The sequence below is a fragment of the Tenrec ecaudatus genome, chromosome 15 (genome assembly GCF_050624435.1).
Source record: "Tenrec ecaudatus isolate mTenEca1 chromosome 15, mTenEca1.hap1, whole genome shotgun sequence".
In the NCBI taxonomy this organism is placed as follows: Eukaryota; Metazoa; Chordata; class Mammalia; order Afrosoricida; family Tenrecidae; genus Tenrec; species Tenrec ecaudatus.
In genome coordinates this window covers 27,270,380-27,287,798 of record NC_134544.1, presented here as the reverse complement: position 1 = coordinate 27,287,798, position 17,419 = coordinate 27,270,380, and the positions used below count along the sequence as shown (strand labels likewise).

Here is a 17,419-nt window from a genome sequence, read left to right as displayed (position 1 = left end):
CAACAACAACAAGGGCCCTAGCCACTGGGCTATTTGTCAGAACTTTGTCTGGCAAAGAGATTGGCAATAGTAAGCTACAGTGGGCAGACTCACATCACGAGAACCCCACATACAGGACCCCAAGGCTACCTTCGAATAGCCAGAGCACACAGTTCAGCCCTGCCCTGCCCTTCCTTGCCAGATGACCTTGACCATGAGCCTGGACTTCTCTACTCCCTTACATCTAGACCAAGGATAATTCCATCTGCTCGCTGCTGCCATTGCTTCAGAAGGCTGTGGCGAGATCCAAACAAGTCCTGGGTGGAGAATGTTCCCATCAAAGGGCTTCTCCCAGAGGACCAGACAGCGCTCATTGCACATGGCGCCGGCGCCTCTGGGAGTCCTTCACCCACAGACTAGTGCACATGTGCTTGCGAGCAGGGAAGGCTGTTGGTGGCGACACTGGCTTCTTTCATCTGTATTTTCATAAGGGGAATTGAGTGAAGGAAATGTCTCGGAATAGACAATCTTCCTAAATGCCCCCAAAATAGCTTCAGTGGAAACAATTGTGGTAACGTCCAGTGCTTTTATTGTTTCTCTTCTCCCGCGCACAGCCTGGGAAAACCGCCCGCCGTTTCCAGCTCAACTGGGAATCAGCTTGACTTCCAGCCCCCAGAAACAAAGAGCTTGCTGCACTGGGGTGGGGGTCCTTGGCCCACTGAGGCGCAGACGAGCCCCAGGCTCGTGCACACTCGACTGTTCCTGGCTCCTGCCTGGGAGCCACCGGTTTCCCCTCGGCTGCCTTCTTACCCACGTGCTCTGTCTTCATTGTTTTGAGACTATACAAAGCCACACAAACGCCAGTGCCGCCCTTCGCTACCCAGACAACTTAGTGGCATTGCTGGGTTCTTCAGGTCATGCAGCCTCTCTCCCCTCCTGGTCCGAGTGGTCCCCGTTCCCCGCCACTCACACAAACCCCAAAGCCCTCCCAGTCTCCTGTCTGTTCTTCTGAGTTGTTCCCAATGGGATCCTGTAGGCATGTCTTCCAAGAGCCCGATGCTCGAGGCAGGCTCCTTCATTACTCACCCCCATGGAGCCGATTCTCACTCCTGACGGCCCAGAGGGCAGAGTGGAGCTGCTCCTTGGCATTTCCAAGACTGTAGCTCTTGATGAGAGCAGAGAGCCTCATCTTTCTCCCACAGAGCGGCTGGTGGCTTTGAACCACTGACCTTGTGGATAGCAGCCTGATACGCAACCGTGAGGTGTGCCTACAGTCTTCCCCACACCCCCACCCCAAAAAAGCCTCCCTGCCATTGAGTCGATTCTGACTCGTGGCAACCCTATAGGACACGGTAGAACTGCCCCTGTGTGTTTCCAAGACTAGAACCCTTTATGGGAGTAGAAAGCCCCCTCTTTCTCCCTCCAAGTGGCTGGTGGGATTGACTGCTGATCTGATGGTTAGCAGCCCGGCCTGAAACCAACTCCCTGTGAGTCAGAATTGACTCAAAGGTGGTGAGTTGGGTTTTTGAGTTTAGGTCGTGTTTCCTCTCCATCTTCCCCCTCAAGGGTGGAAAGAGCACACCTGTCCTTTCCGACTCACTCGTGCGGAAGTCTTGCTCTGTCACGTGTTTCTTTCTGGTCTGGGACAGTGCTTGTCAAGTTCGACACTCTATAGAGCCCGGGGAAACCCTCACACACCCAGTGCCCAGACCACACAAATCTCTGCTGTGGGACCTGGGCACGAGGGTCCGTGACAGCCCCCACGGGCTGTCAGTGAGTGGTGGAGGCTGTGAGCCAGGATCTAAGGTTTTTTGAGACTTAAATGTAAATATTATCCATTTATTCTCATTCCTGAGGACCAAGTTTGCCTGGTTTTCTCCTGAAGGCAGGTTGTAACAGTAGTTAGCAAGAGGACGTGAGGATTCTGGGAACCTGCTGAATGTAAGAGACCCTACTCGGGCAGGGATGGTGGGGTGGCGGAGCGGGGGTGTGTTTGGGAAAGACCCAGAGAAGGAAGATGGGCTACTTCCAGAAGCTTGGGCCTCCCAACAATTCTCTAGAGCAGGAGTTGACCAACTCTGGTCCCCGGTGTTTAAATGGGGTTTTATCAGGATGCACATATTTATTTGCGCTTTGTCCGTAGTAGCTCTGTGGTGGCAGAAATGCACGCTGTGACAGAGACCATAGCTGTGGTCCTCAGAGTCTGCCACATGTACTCTCTCTGGATTTTTACAGAAAATGTATGCTAACCCCTGGCTGAGGGGGTTCACGTAGCAGCAATGCAAATCGGGGGGGGGGGGGGTTCTCACCCCTTCCTTGGACTCCTGGCAATACTTTCACTTGCGCTGAAAGCAGGGTTCCCATTGTTTAGCCCTTTAGTGGTGGGCCTCGGGTGGCCAGTTCTGTGGGCTGCTGCCTTCTGGCCTCAGGGGGCCTCTGTGGGTGACCCCAGGGGGCCTCGTAGATGGCAGTGGTTCCCCTCTGGGGACCCTGGGAGGTGCAAACAGTTAACTACTACTCAAAAGTTAGGTGGTTCAGAGGTGCCTGGGAGTGCAAGCTTAGCAGGGTCACCGCCATTCAGAAAACTGTGGGGCCTTTTCCACTGAACCCCACAGCGTTGTCATCGATTAGAACCAGCTAGCTAACCAGATGGCCTTCTCTGTGAGCTGGAAGGTGGGAAGGCTGGGCGGTCCGACAGCCAAGCCCCATAGGCTGAAGGAGTTGGACAGACTGACCTTGGGATGCTGGCGTCGTTAGAGGGATGAACAGATCCTGCAGGAAGACGCAGAAGCCCCGGAGATGGAGATTGGAGATCAGAAGTAAAGGAGGCAGGTGGCAGGGGACTTGGCCAGGAAGCGCCTGGGGACCGAGCTCTCTTCTCCTCCATTCTTTCCAGATCCACCCTGGTGCTCCCAAAATAAGGTCAGGCCACTATCTGCTCCGGAGCCACGCAGGGAGCTCAATAGCCTTGAGGCCATCGGGGCTGCAATGGATACAGTTGTGGGCCGGAAGCAAGGCCCCCCCGATTGAAGGCAACCTCATGTGGGTCGGGGGATTCTTGGCTGGCTCACCTCACACTTTTGGAGGCCAAGCCCAGCTTGCTGGGAATGGACAGGCCAGTGGGTTTCTGAAATGGCAACTTTTGTTTAGTCAGAGAGAGGTGCCAGCAGTCATCCCCATGTCTCTGGATTCCGTGGGGGCAAATGATTCATGTTCCCAACGACACTTAGAGTAGGGCTTGTCATGGCCTAGATTCTAGGCCCTAGAACAAGGAGAAGATTATTCTTTGCAGGTATTGTTCTGCATTCAGGTAGCTGGTTAGGAACTCATCCCGGCCTACTGGTCTCCTACCTTCCTTCCTTATTGGGAGTCTCCGAGAAGCCCTGTTCCTTACACGTTTTCGTTTCTTTGCAACACGCTTGCCGGGGAGGTTGGCCACTTGTGTGCACCAGTAATATGCAGCTTGGCAGCAGAGCGATGGGTGTCTGAATTTGGAAGAAGAGCGAGGGAAGACGCTAGGTGCCTGGTGGGGTCCAATGATTGTCACCCGGTGGGCCTATGCTTTGGGTATTATTGTCCTGAAACGAATCCCGAGTCAAGAGGCATTCCAACAGGTGTGCAACAGAGTGAGAAAAGTGGCATTCCTCTGCATTGCTTGGAAATGAGGCTCAGGTGAGGAAACATGCTCCCCCCGTGAGAATCACCCCGAAAGTCCAGGAAGGTCTGGGACCGGAGTCCAGACTTTGTCCATAGAAACATGCTGCATGTGTTTCTGTTATGAAGAGGACAGGAACCCAGCATGCTCCCGCTTTCTCTTCTAAGTATCTGTGACATGTCAATCAGACAAGCAGTTGGCTGGAGCTCTGTGTAAAGGGCACCGTGGAAGCCACCTCCCCCCACCCCACCCCACCCCTGCAGCTCCATAAAGGCTGGAACAGAGCCCTTCCCTGTGGTTTCTGAGTGGCCTCCTTCCTGCCCTCTATTCACTAGCCACCAGGGCAGGGGCAGGAGGGCCTCTAGCCACCCACTCACAGGGGCCTGGGAGACAGTGTCCCTCTGGAAGTGGAGTACACAGTGGGATCTGCGCTCCCTGGCGGAGGTTTTGCATTTCACTCAGACCAGATCGAGAGAACCCTGCTAGCATGTTCCTGTCAGTTCTTAGACCCTGCTCTGTGGTAGCCTCACCTCTTTTTCCTGTCCATTCTTCTATGGACAGATAAATGCCCTGGTGCCCTAGTGGTTACACATCACAAGGTCAGCAGTTCTAGACTCCCCACCTGCTCCGAGGGAGAAAGACAGGCTTTCGATTCCATCAAGAGCTGCCATCTCAGACACCCTCAGGGCTGTTCGACCCAGTCCTTAGGGTCAAAGTGAGTCAGCATCCACTCGATGGCGGTGAGTCTGGTAGTCGACCTTGTCTGGTGGACTCTGCCTGACATGGCTACCGATAGGGAGGGGCCGTGTTTGCTCTCTGTGACTTCTTGGCTGCGAGAAGGTCAACCTCAGCAGCCCCTCAGGTTGCCACACACCGTATCACCCAGGACTTTGTGGCTGCAAGTGACAGAAACCCAATTCAAAATAGTTTAAAGATTTTTTTTTAATGAGGGGGGAATTAAATGACTCTGAATTTACAGGCTTCACTGGTCTTGTTGAAGGATGGATAGAGGGTAAATAGTTCACTTATCAAATATCTTCATTTTGTGTGATGGGAAGCCGAGGGGTGGAGCAGGTAAGGGCCCCCGTGGTATCCAGGCTCAGCCAAGGACACGGCTCTGACAGGGTTTACAGCCAGAACCTGGCTGGCTGTCACTGTAGAAACCCCACTGGAAGGGAATGGGCCTCTTAAACAATTTGGCTTATGCATCTCAGGCCGGCTGTCCATGCCTGTGACCATAATTCTTAGCAGGCATAGGGCCTTCGGGCAACAGGGTCAGTGCCTTTAACTCTCGCCCCAGAACTCAATGGAATTCATGTGGTTGTGAGTCCCTCAATTTCAGGGTCCCCGGTTGTTAGCTGTCAAGTGTGTCCCTCGACTCATGGAGACCCCCTCACACCACAACGGGATGAAGTGCTGCCTGGCCCTGCACCAGCCTCATGGCCATTGGACCCTCAAGGTTTTCAGGGACTGGATTTCAGAAGTAGATTGCCAGGCCTTTCTTCCTCTCCCACCCTTGTCTGGCAGCTCCTCTGAAACCCGGCTCAGCATTCTAGCAGCAGGTACTCCTGACACGGGCAGGTGGGTAGTGCATTGACCCAAGTCTTTCCATGGCCCAAGCCATGGAAACATGCCAAAGATCCCAAGTTTCCCTCCCGGAAATATGTCCAGTCAAACAGCTAAACCCGAGCTCTGGGCGTGGGTGGGGTTTGGAGTACGTGCTGCAGGAGTGTGGGGGGCGGGGCATGGGGCAATGCTGGCCCTCTTCCCTGCCCCCCCCACCACCAGAAACTTTATCCGTGTTTTTTCTATTGGGGCTCCAGCTAAGGGATTCTTTTTTAAAAGGTGCCCGCTGGTGAAAAAGAAGTTACGAGAAAAGTTAGAAAGCCCTTCTGAAGCAGCCCACCTTCTCCAAACAGCCGTGTGGCCTTGAGATGTCAGGAATGCAGGAGACACTACCTGTTTATGTCTGCTTTGATGTGACCTACACATCCTGCCCGCGTGGAGGGAGACCTTGGTGGGAGACCTTCTCGGGACCTCTGAGAAAACACCCCCCCAGTAGGAGGAGCGTGCCTTCCGCTCCTGAGACGGGGGCTGTGCCTGGTATTTTCATGGCCTTTTGGTGGGTGTGCACACACGTGATCCCTCTGCATCGCTGGCCTGTCAGCACGTCTCCAGGTCCGGCGGGAGATGGTCTTAGATGGTGGCACGACAGCTAACAAGTTCTGGACTTGGCTAGCTCCCGGGTCTGGCCGCCCAGTAGGCATAGCAACGGAGGGTAGTGTTTGGTTCTTCTAAGGCAGACCCTTTGTGGAGCCCTCCTTCCAGGTCATCCAGAATTTTCCAGAAATAAGAAAGCCATTTCCCCAAATAAGCCTTTGGGGAGTGGTAGGAATCTATTACGGGGTCAGTACGGGAAGTTTGTCACGAGTGGAAGAACAGTGGTTCCCAAGATGCCAGGCAGAGAGTGGGTGTCCTGGCATGAGGCGGCAAGAGCAGGGTGGGACCTTGGGGTTTTCAGGCCAAAGACCAGGGTGACTGCCTCCCTTCATGAGATCCCCTTGCTTGCCCACCCCTCCACTTCTTCAGCCTGAGTTAAGCTGCCCAGGGTCTTCCAACAGCTTCACTGTCTCCCAATGGAGGCAGAGCCATTTCTCTGGGTCCCCAGCAGTTTGAGCCCTGATGGGGCAGTGGGTACTCGGGCTGCTAACCACAAGGTCAGTGGTTTGAACCCCCAGCCAATCCTCAGGTGAAAAGCTTGGCTGTCTACTGCCATGAAGAGTGAATCTCGGAAACCCACAGGGGCAGTTAGTTCTACCCTGTCTGAAGGGGTCACTTCGAGCCAGAATCGACTTGACGGCAGTTTGGGAGGGAGGAAGACCACCTGGTCCTTCTTTAACATGCCCCCCCCCCAAAGAGCATGTGTGCATGTGAGAGACAGACAGCAGACTAACAAGACAGCCGAAGGGACAAAACCAGCCATTGTGGCATTGGTGTGGTCCAAGTGGCAACACATTCCCTCCATGTCGCTGGCTGACGTGGGGGAGGTAAGTACTTGGCCTTTCTTCCAAAGTGCCTCTGGGTGCCCTTGAGCTTCCACCCTTGCGGGCAGTAGCCCTGTGTGTTAACCCTTTGTTCTCCCGGGACTCCATGAGACCATGCAGCTGTTCTGAGTCATGCAGAGTGGAACTCCCCTGGATGTGTTCCCATGCTGGGTGACCCTGCAGAAGCAGGTCATCGGGCTGTGTTCCAAGTCCCTCTGGGTGGTTTCGAACCACCAACCTTCCCAGGAGTGGCCAAGTGTTTAAACATTGTGCCACTGAGGACTTCTGTGAGACTGTTGGGCCTACCTCATTTCTATCAGACAGAGGTCCGGGTTAGTGGTCAGAGGTTGGAGGTCAAGGCACCTTGAGGGTGACGTGGGTTGGCTTCAGTAAAACTGTGACCTTGAACTACGTGCCGCCTCCCTACACCTGATCAAATTTGACTGCATGGGAATCAGGTCCAGCAGCAGGTAGGGGGCAGCGGGGAGGGGGTCATTGTGAATGTGGTGCTGTGGCCGTCACAGTCCAGCGAGAAGAACTAGGACAGGGAGAGATGGTGGAGCCATCACCCAGAGCACCGCAGGGTCCCTGTTGAGAAAAGCCCTTGCAGGGCAGACTTGGAAAGGCACCTGAGTCAAGCTGGGCCAGCACCAGCTCTCCTCTGCCCTCTGGACGTGGATGGGTGACCTGTCTCCTGGGTCCCCAGCATGGAGGGCATGACTCTGGGCCACCCCCTCTCACCTCTGGGACACAGGGACTGTGGCTGGCCCATGGGCCTGTGGTAGGAGCTGCCTGACAGCCCCAGAGTCCCATACCATGGCCTGCCTTCACTTTGCCACAGGTCATGTGGCATCATTGTTGGGAGAAGGGGCCATGGAGGCGGTGGACATGGGCTGACGGGTTGGGTGGCCTTCTAAGCTTTCTCTTCCTCTGTGGAAATGGGTTGGTGATCCCAACCCTGTAACTCACTCCCGCGGCCCTGGGTCTGGAGTAAGAGGCAACCTTCCCCTCTGGCCTTGCCCGTGGTCCCCACCTGCCCCGCGGTCTCAGTCCAGCAAAACAGGCTCCCCTCCCTCCCACCCACCTTGCTCCTTCCTTTCTCGGATTTGCCGTCAGCACCCTCAATGGGCGGACTCCATGATGGTCCAAGAGACAGGCGGTGCTGTCTAGGGATGGAATGTGGGATCCAGGAGCTCACCTCCACCAGCCCAGCCTGGGGAACAGGGTCTGTGGGGACACTGGGGGTCTGGAGGAGCCGGCATAGCCAGGGCCAGCAACCTCCCTCCAGCCTCAAGTCTACCAATTCAGGGTAGCTTTCCTGCCCGCTCCACCTCCTGTTCCCTTCCAGTGTTCAGGCTGAGGCTGGCTGGGCAGGAGGTATCCAGAGGCCAGGTGGTCCTCACACACGAGCCTGCTCCCTTAGAATTCTTTGCAGTCTTTTTATCTGTCTCCAATAGGCACAAGATGGTCTCAGGGCACTGTTTCTGGGCTTCGTCCAGTCTTTGTGGCTCCAGGAAGCCTGGATTCCAGGAGACTTTTAGATTCTGTTCTGGGGTTTCCCCCTTCAGATTCAAATTTTCCTGTGGAAACTTTGATAACGTTGCTCCATAACAGTAGGGGCGGGAGTGCTGAAGGAGGCAGCTGTCACAGAGGCAATGGACCACGCATTCCACACTGCTGCTGGTTGGTGACTTCAAGTGGGTCTCTACTCATAGCGACCCTGCGGCAACAGAACAAAACGTGGCCCAGTGTTTCCTTCCACATCCTCTTCCCACACCTGACTCTCCTTCGTTCATTCCTCCAGGGAAGTAGCAACCTTCACAGTGCTTTGGCTGGCCGCTGGTGAGCTTTTAAAGCCCCCCGGCATGGCACAACGAACTCAAAAGTAGAACGAACGATTCAGTTCGGCCAGTTCCCTGGCTGTCCCCTGAAACCAGGGCCCCAAGCCGCGAAGCCACATAACCAAACCCCACGTGGGCTTGTTGGGTTGTCCACAGTAGCCTCCACCTTGTTGCTGTGGTGGCTGCAGTTCTTTTTGTGAGCGTGTCCACCACCCAAATGCCAGATCAACTTTACACAGGTGTGCAACTCACTGACACAGTTATAATCATTGGCTGTGCAACCTCACCCCTAATCAAGGTAATGTTCCCATCACCATTAACCTGCCTCCACTTTCCACCGGGATCTTAAAGAACAAATCAGATGCAGGGCATATTCACACTAGAGAGAAACAGCCTCTCGAAGGAGCTTGGAGGAGAGACCTCAGGTGTCTGCCTCCTCCTGCCTCTGCCAGGAAGCTCCTGAGGCTCCTACTCAGTAAGCATAGGATGTGGGGCATGGGGAGGTTGGCGAAGGGGTGTCCCCTGACCGAGGGGGCAGCAGGTTCTTTAAGGGATGGGAGGACAGTTGCATTGACACATTCAGCCTTCCAGGAAGTGAAATGAAAGGGCTGTGGTTCAACTTCTCCCACTGGAAGTCCTGGGGTCACCTGAGCCCGAGGACTGGGATTTAATGAGGGTGATGTGGGCAGTACCTGGGGCTGTGTGTACCACCTGACCCTGACCACCCGCTTGGATTTGAACAAATGGCAAACTGCAGGGGCCCCTCAAAGCTTATGGAATACACGTGTAAAGGACAATGGAGTGAAAAGATAACGGGGTTTCCCTATGTTTGCAGTCCCCTCATACAGGCTTGGGGTGTCTCAGAGACCCCCATGTGAAGCGTGCCAGGGGAGCATGCGGCCTTATGCATTCACTCGCCAAGATGCCAGAATGTGACGGGCACCAGGTGGCCTCACGGGTGGGGTCAGTCCTCCATAGGCCTGGCCTGGATTGGTCCTGGGTGGGAGTGTGAGAAGTCGGAAGATGTAGCGTGTGCTCTGTCACCCCTTCCAGCTGTCTTGTCACTTCCTACGGGGGTCTGCCAGCCTCGGGTCCAAGCAGCACAGGGTAGAACTTCTCCATCCTTTCCCAGTGCCCCAGGCCGCCTGCTAGTTCGCTGTCATCCTGGCCTGGGTCCCCACACGGTCTCTGCAAACCTCCTCCTGGCTTCCTCTCTCAAACCAGTCTGGGACTCCGTGAGGGCAGGGGCACAGACCCCTTGTTTGCCCTGGCACCTTCAGACCCCTGGGCCAGGGCCAGGCTCCTGGGAAGGTGGTGGCATTCGTGGTGGTGATGAGAGCGATGACAGTAATGAAGGTGACACCAATACCAGAGATGCTTATTGAGGGGACACTGAATGCTAGCTACTAAGGACACTTTAAGACTGGTAGTGTTAGCTCTCTTTTACAGCAGTGGAAACTGAGGCACATGGCGGGTTAGGTCACTTTCCCAAAATCACACAACCTTTAAGAATCAGGATTTGAATGTTTGTAGTCTGACTCTAGAGCCCACTTTGTGTTCATTATGCATATATATATATATTTTTAATTTGTGGTATAGATGGGTGAATGTGTGTTGATAAGTGGGTGGATGATATATGGGTGGATAGGTGGGTATGTGGGTAGGTGTATGGATGGATGGCTGACTAGATGGATGAGGAATGAGTTTGTAGATAGTTGTGTAGGTGGATAAATGGATGAATGGATGATGAATGGGCATGTGGATGGATAGATGGGTGCAAAAGTAGGTGTATGGTTGGATGGATGGATATCTGGATAGATAGGTGGATGGATGGATGGATGGATGGATGGATGGATGGATGGATGGATGGATGGATGGATGGATGGATGGACGGGTAGATATGTGGGTGGATAATTGTGTGTGTGGATGGGTGTGTGACTACATGGATGGATGGATAGATGGATATGTGGGTGTGTAGCTAGATGGAGATCAAAAGACATCTTACATTTGGTAAATCTGCTGCACAAGACCTTTTTAGAGTGTTGAAAAGCAAGGATGTTAATTTGAGAACTAAGATGTGCCAGACCCAAACCCTGATCTTTACAAACTGCATCATGTGCATATGAAAGTTGGATTCGGAATAAGGAAAACCGAGGAAGAATCGATGTGTTTACATTGTGGTGCTGACAAAGAATATTGAAAATGCCATGAAAAAAAAGAACAAAGGAAAGTATCGTGACTTCCAAAAGGTCAAACAGGTGCCTTGGATGAAGTACAGCCAGAGTACACCTTAGAGGCAAGGCTGGCAAGACTTTGTCTTAAATAATTTGGGCATGTTTGTCAAGAGAGACCAGTCCCTGGAGGACATCATGCTTGGTGAAGTAGAGCCACGGCCTCGACAAGATGGACACACCAGAAGGTTCAGGAGCAGTGACATCTCCTTCTGTCGTGTTGCGAGTTGACATTGACTCAGTGACACCTAACAACAACAGATGGATGGATGTTGTCTGTGGATGGATAGATGGTTGTTAGGGGTGGGGTGGGGATGAATGGATGGATGGATGGATGGATGGATGGATATATGAATGGATGTAAGGGTGTGTGGATCTATGCATGGGTGGGTAGATAGATGGGCATGTGGATAGATGGTTGTGGGGATGAATGGGTGGATGGATGGATGGATGGATGGATGGATGGATGGATGGATGGATGATGAAAGGGCATGTGGCTGGATGGATGGGTAGATGGATGGATAGGTATGGGGATAGATAAATGGATGTGTGGATGGATAGATGGACGAGTGGGCATGGGGTTAGATAAATTGGTGTGTGGGTGGATGGACGGACAGTCAGATGGATGGATGTGGGGATAGATGAATGGGTATGTGGATGGATAGATGGTTGTTAGGGGTGGGGTGGGGATGAATGGATGGATGGATATATGAATGGATGTAAGGGTGTGTGGATCTATGCATGGGTGGGTAGATGGACGGGCATGTGGATAGATGGTTATGGGGATGAATGGGTGGATGGATGGATGGATGGATGATGAATGGGCATGTGGCTGGATGGATGGGTAGATGGATGGATAGGTATGGGGATAGATAAATGGGTGTGTGGCTGGATAGATGGATGAGTGGGCATGGGGTTAGATAAATTGGTGTGTGGGTGGATGGACGGACAGTCAGATGGATGGATGTGGGGATAGATAAATGGGTATGTGGATGGATAGATAGATGGATGGAAGGAAGGCAGACAGAGAGCAGTGCTACCTTTTCACTAGCCATTGGGACCCCCCTGAGTCTCAGTAGATAGCTGATATTCCATGCACCTGTCCCGAGGTGAGTTTCCTATTGCTGCTGCCGAGTGTGTGAGTGTTGGGGGGCGGGGAGGGAGGAGCCTGGGACTCTGAGGTCTGGATGCAAGCAGCGAGACCCCTTAGCCTCCTGGGATCCTGGAACACCAAGTTTGAGGGAACAGCTCCCTCTGCCCAACCTCAGAGCTGAGATCCCGCTCCCAGGCCCCTCTGTTTCCTGTCCATTGTCTGCTTGGGAAACACCCATTGCATTCTTGAAGTGACCAGGAGGGCGGGTGCAGTGGGAGGGAGCCTGGTCAGGGTGGGGAGAGGGGAAGTGAGAGGGGAAGACTCGGTGTTTTTCCTTGTTTGTGTTCATATTAAAGAAAGAAAATAATGTCCTTTGAAAACACTGTGGAACAAAGCACATCCGAGGGCCCCGGGGCCATTGTGGCTGCAGGGAACCTGGGATTCATTCATGCTCTTTTGGACAGCATCTGATCTGGAAGCGGGATGGGCTGATAATCAAAGAGTGAGCCTGGGCAGCCAGCACACAGTCTTGTTTTCCAGCTCTCACAAGTTTTCCGCCTTTGACCAGGGTCAACCGCCACTTCTCTGTTGTGCTGTGTTCTCAGGACAGGACGTAGCTGCGTTTTCCTCCTCTGGCAGGTTCCTGCATCTACAGGTTCCACCTTTTGTAGGTTTAACATAAAGTTCAGAATATCCCTCCCTGGACTCAACAGGAGTTTAAGCCCAGTCCCCACAGATGCAGGGTCCTTGTGTCCTGAGCCTGTCATCGGCCCACTGCCCCCCAGGAAACTCCAAGGCAGGCCAGTTTGGGCAGAGCCAGGACTTCTATGCCCACATCCTCCCCTCTTCCAGGGGCTAGGCTGCCCATGCAAAGGCAATTCCAGAAGGCTACACATGCCCGTGCCAGCCCTAACTTATGTGCCTTAGTCTCTCTTTCTGTAAGTGTGGCCTCTCTCATGCTGAGCACAGCCAGGCCTCACTGAACCCTGGGGTGAGGGCTGTGGGCTCTGCCATGGGCCCTATACTTTGTGTTGCATGCCCCCACCAGATCACCCCCTTCTCCCAGGCCCTTGTTCCTTGGGGGGAGGAAGGGGGCTGGCCTTCCCCCACACCTAGTAGGTCTCCTCTCATGCCTCCCCAGGCTGCTCATGACAAAACAGACTTTGGGTGGAGGTCCACTGTGAGGGCAGGGTCAAGACACTAGGGAAGAGAAGGCGGTGCTAAGAACTCCCAGGTGGCTGATAACCCAAACTCAGCCCCTGGGCACTGAGAGTGCCCCGTCTGCTGTGAGCAGGCAGAATGAGCAACCTATTTTATCAGGAAACTTGACAGTTGGTTAAGTCCTTGTCCTCTGTCCTACACGCAGTGAGCAGCTGAGCAGCCCCCGCCCCTGCACAGCCTCAGCTCTGTTGCGGATTCTCAGCAGGTCCTGGAAGCCGGTGCACATGCCTCTCAACTGAGCACGCTTGTCTGTGATTTGAAGGCTTCATCCTTTTGTCCCTCCGTAGGTCTAAACCTGGAGTCCCAGCACCATCTCCTGGTGTGTGCGTGCGTGCGTGCGTGCGTGCGTGCGTGCGTGCGTGCGTGCGTGCGTGAGAGAGAGAGAAAGAGAGAGAGAGAGAGAGAGAGAGAGAGAGTTTGATTCGCTGGACCCCCGGAGCCAGCACTGAAGTCCTTTGCTCCCATCACAAGTCACTGATGCTCTTCCTGTCCCCCTCCCCCCTGCCTACAGGGCTACCACCCGACACCACACGAAGCCGAGATCGCGCACACCAAGAAGCTATTCCGGAGGCGCCGAAATGACCGGAGGTAGGGAGCACTCCGACGAGGAACAGCATTTCTTTCTCTCAGCCAGCCGGCCAGCTGTTGCTATGTCCCTTCCAGGCTGTTTGCTTTTCCCGTTGCCAGATGGTAATGGTGAGATGAGGTGGGGGTTGGGGGTTGGGGCTGGGTGGGAGGGTCCACTGTAGCCCCTTCAGGAGCCCAGCCTGGGGCGTTCCATCCTCGTGTCCCCTCCTGGAGTATGGCACAGGGCTTGCTCTTCTCACAGATCTTGCAGCCGCAGCCTTGGGGACAAGCGTGGGAGAGGTGGCCTCCTGGAGGCTTCTAAGGGTCTCTGGCATCCCGTTTCTTGACCCAAGTCACAGCCTGGTGCGTACCGTGGAGGCTGCAGCAGTAAATCCACAGTCCCCCTGCTGAGTGTGAGTCCCCCCCCCCCAACACACACACACAGGGGACAGATTGGAGCCGCCCCAGGGGGTTTCTGAGGAGCCTGGTGGCTGAGCGGGCTGCATGTCGGCTGCTAACCCACCGGATCAGCAGAAAGCACCAGCCCCTCTGCAGGAGGAAGATGAGGCTGTCTGCCCTGGTAGACTTGCAGTCTGGGAAGCCTGAGGGGTCAGACCTCCTAGGGTTGCTCAGAGTGGGAATCAGGCTCCGGTTTGGTTTGGGCGGACTCTGTATGGACGTCAGTCGCTACCTCTTTCTCCCACGCGGCACACATGGTTGTTCCCAGAGGCCCAGAGAGCCTGGTTTAAGCTATGTCGAGAACGCACTCTCCTGCCAAGTACAGACCCCGGTGAGCAGGCGCCCTGACGGGATAGCGGCTTACACGTTGGGCTGCTAACCACAAAGTCAGCAGTTCTAACTCAGCATCTGCTCCACAGGAGGAAAAGGAGGCTCGATGCTCCCAGAAAGACAGCCTCAGGAACCGCCCGCCCCCCGCAACCCCCCCCCGCCCACCCCCCGGACAGTTCTAGCTCCTCTGCCCTATAGGCTCGCCGTGAGTCTGAATCCACTCAGTGGCAGTGAGTTTGGTTTGGGATTTGTTTGGATTTGGTGAGCCCTAAATTGGAACAAACAACTGGAAAAGGTTGTGCTAGAAACTTGTGCCTGGATGTCTTTTAAAAAATGGATTCATTTTCTGATCTGATCAGGTTCGTGAGGTGTCCTTGAAGGGATGCAGGCCAGACCCTGAGCCGTACTGGTCATCTTTGACCATTTGTACACCAGGGGGGCGGGAGGGCTCGAGAGAATGTTTCCTTTGCTTCCACGTGTATGCATTATTTCTGGATGAAAATAAATGAACAGAAACCCCAAACTCACTGCCATCAAATCAACTCCGACTCCTCATGACCCTACAGGACAGGGTGGCACTGCCCCCCTGAGCTTCAGCGGGCGTAGCTCTGTACGGGAGGGGAAAGCCTCATCTTTCTCCTGAGGGGCAGCTGGTAGCTTCCAACTGCTGGCCTTGTGGTTACCAGCCCAGTGCTTATGAGAGCCGGGGGTTTCTGCCCTGGGGGTTGTTTCCCAGGCCAGGGATCAGCCGGCTGTGGTTTGAGAGCTGCCCGAAGCTCTGTGGGTCCCTACTTGTGGCTCTGAAGTGGAACTGGAAGATGTGGAGGGTGTTACTCCAATCCCACTGGTTTGTGAAAGCAGATGCGTGGCTCTCATCCATTTCTAAATTGGTGGGAGGGACAGTACCGGCTCTGTCATCTTAAAAGGTAGCCGGCCCATCCTAGGGGAAGGTGACAGCTACTGGTTTTCCCTTCCGTGAGCAGAGTACCCTCAGAGAGCCGAGGTCGACCTTTGCCCAGACTCCCCGAGGCTAAGGTTTGAACCGAGCGAGGTTCCCCCAGCTGCCCCTCTGCGCGCCGGCCCCAGTGCTTGTTGGAGGCCCTAGTTCTGGGGGTGGGGGGAGGACTGGACACCCCTGTGATGGACAGGGGACTCCGTGGGCCTGAGCCCCTGCGCTGAGCACTGAAGGCGCCACCTGATGAGAGGGAGCCGGTCCGGCCCCCTGGCGCTGTGTGCGGCTGCAGCAGAAGCAGAGCTGGGCCTGGCCCGGGCTAGCTGGCGTGGGTTTGCGGCATTGTATGTGTGTACCTTTTGCTGTGGGGCGTCCATTCGTGGCTCACTGCTCCCTGGTTCTTGGCAGAGGGAAGAAGCCCAGGCACTGCCCACAAGGGGTGGTTAGGTGGCAGGGACTGGGGAGGTGTTGGGCCTGGTACCTCCCCACCCTCGTGCCCTGTGTCCCTGATGGGAGAGGATGCCTACGGGGCCCAGCAATGGCAGGCGGCTGCCCAGCGGCCCGTCCGCCCACATGTCCGTTGCTGGATCATGCGCCTCGCTCAGCAGGAGTCCCCTCAGCACAGGGACAGTGCCAGGCCTCCGGAAAGCAGCAGCACGGCCCAGGAGGGTGGGAAGAGGCGCGACACTCCGGTTGGAAAGCTGGGCTTCCGCCGAGCCCTGCCGGTGCTCGCTGCCGGCGCAGGTCAGCGCGGCTCGCAGAGGATGTGGGCCCGGGCCGGGGTCCAACGCCAGGCAATAAAGATGATTAAAGAGTTGGAAACGATGTCCTGGGAGGAAGGCAGGGGCCAGGGGAGAAGGGACTGCCGGGAAAGTACAGGAATGTGTGCCTCTCAGGAACGCCGGGACAAGAGGCTGCTGCCCTGCCTGCGTTCAGGGGCTCAGAGCAGAGGAACCAAGCTGAATGGAAGCACCGCAAAAACGAGACCTTCGGGAGTCACAGTCTGACCCCCCGGGTGACTGCAGGGCTGGTCCTGAGCCCCTCCCACAGCTCGGCCCCTGCCGCAGGGTTTCCAGAAGAGCACGCAGCCACAGAGGGCCATGATTTCCAAAAATCACTCGTTTCTTTTGTGTGTGTACTTGTGGAGAAGATGCAAAACATAGACCCGTTCCACAGTGTCGCCCTGTGCCAGGGCGTGCCAGGGCCACACTCCTCAAACTGGGCATCCATGCTCGCCCTCCTCCTCTCACTCACTGCCCCCCAAGACCCCCTCGCCCCTTTCACGTTGCTCTTGTCAACTTGATCCCACATGAGACACCAGCAACGACACTGCCAGAGTCAGTTCTGACTCATCTTGATCTATGGGAGCTGACAGCCTCTTCTTTCTCCCAAGGAGCAGCTGGGGGGAATTGAACCACCAACTTCAAGGTTAGCCATCGGATGCTCATCGGCAGCACCACCAGGATACCTATAGATCACCCTTTAAGGCAGTCCTAGTGTTTGTGAGCTGAGTCATCTGGGAGGAGGAAGTTGTGGCCAGGGATCTTCCTTCAGGACAAGATGGGCTGACATCGGGGTGTAGAGAGGGGGGGCGGCTCAGGGAGTATTTTCACCTCTTCCCCTGAGAGCTCCTGGGCCAGCCTCTGCTGTTTTCTGTGGACGCCTGTACCACCAGGTCCCTTGGGTCTCACCCTGGAAGCTGGGCACAACTGGACAGCACCCAGAGCGCTGATACTGACAAGGCCCCAGGGAGGCGAGAATCATTTGCCCTTGGCTCGCCCTAAAGGTTGGTGGTTTGAAACTAGGACCTGGGGGTCTGCTCCCATAGCGACCCCAAACGCTTCCCACCATCGAGTCTGCTCCAGTGCACAGCGACCCAATAGGACAGAGCAGAGCTGCCCCCGTGGGCTTCCCAGACGGTAACTCTACGGGAGCAGGAAGCCCTTCTCTTTCTCCCTGCGAGAGGATGGCAGTTTCCAGCTGCTGGCCCCGTGGGTAGCAGCTCAGTGCATAACCCCTCGGGCTCCTTCTCACGGAATTCTTCATC

General features: G+C 55.2%; 1 protein-coding gene across 3 annotated transcripts in view; it reads left to right on the top strand.

The window, feature by feature from the left end:
* CTIF (cap binding complex dependent translation initiation factor) overlaps positions 1 to 17,419 on the top strand; it is a 263,218-nt gene that overhangs the window by 113,989 nt on the left and 131,810 nt on the right. For all 3 annotated transcript variants that reach the window (XM_075533017.1, XM_075533018.1, XM_075533016.1), the window contains exon 7: positions 13,576 to 13,652. In XM_075533017.1, coding sequence (XP_075389132.1) covers positions 13,576 to 13,652 — 77 coding nt within the window. The remainder of the gene's footprint in view (positions 1 to 13,575; positions 13,653 to 17,419) is intronic.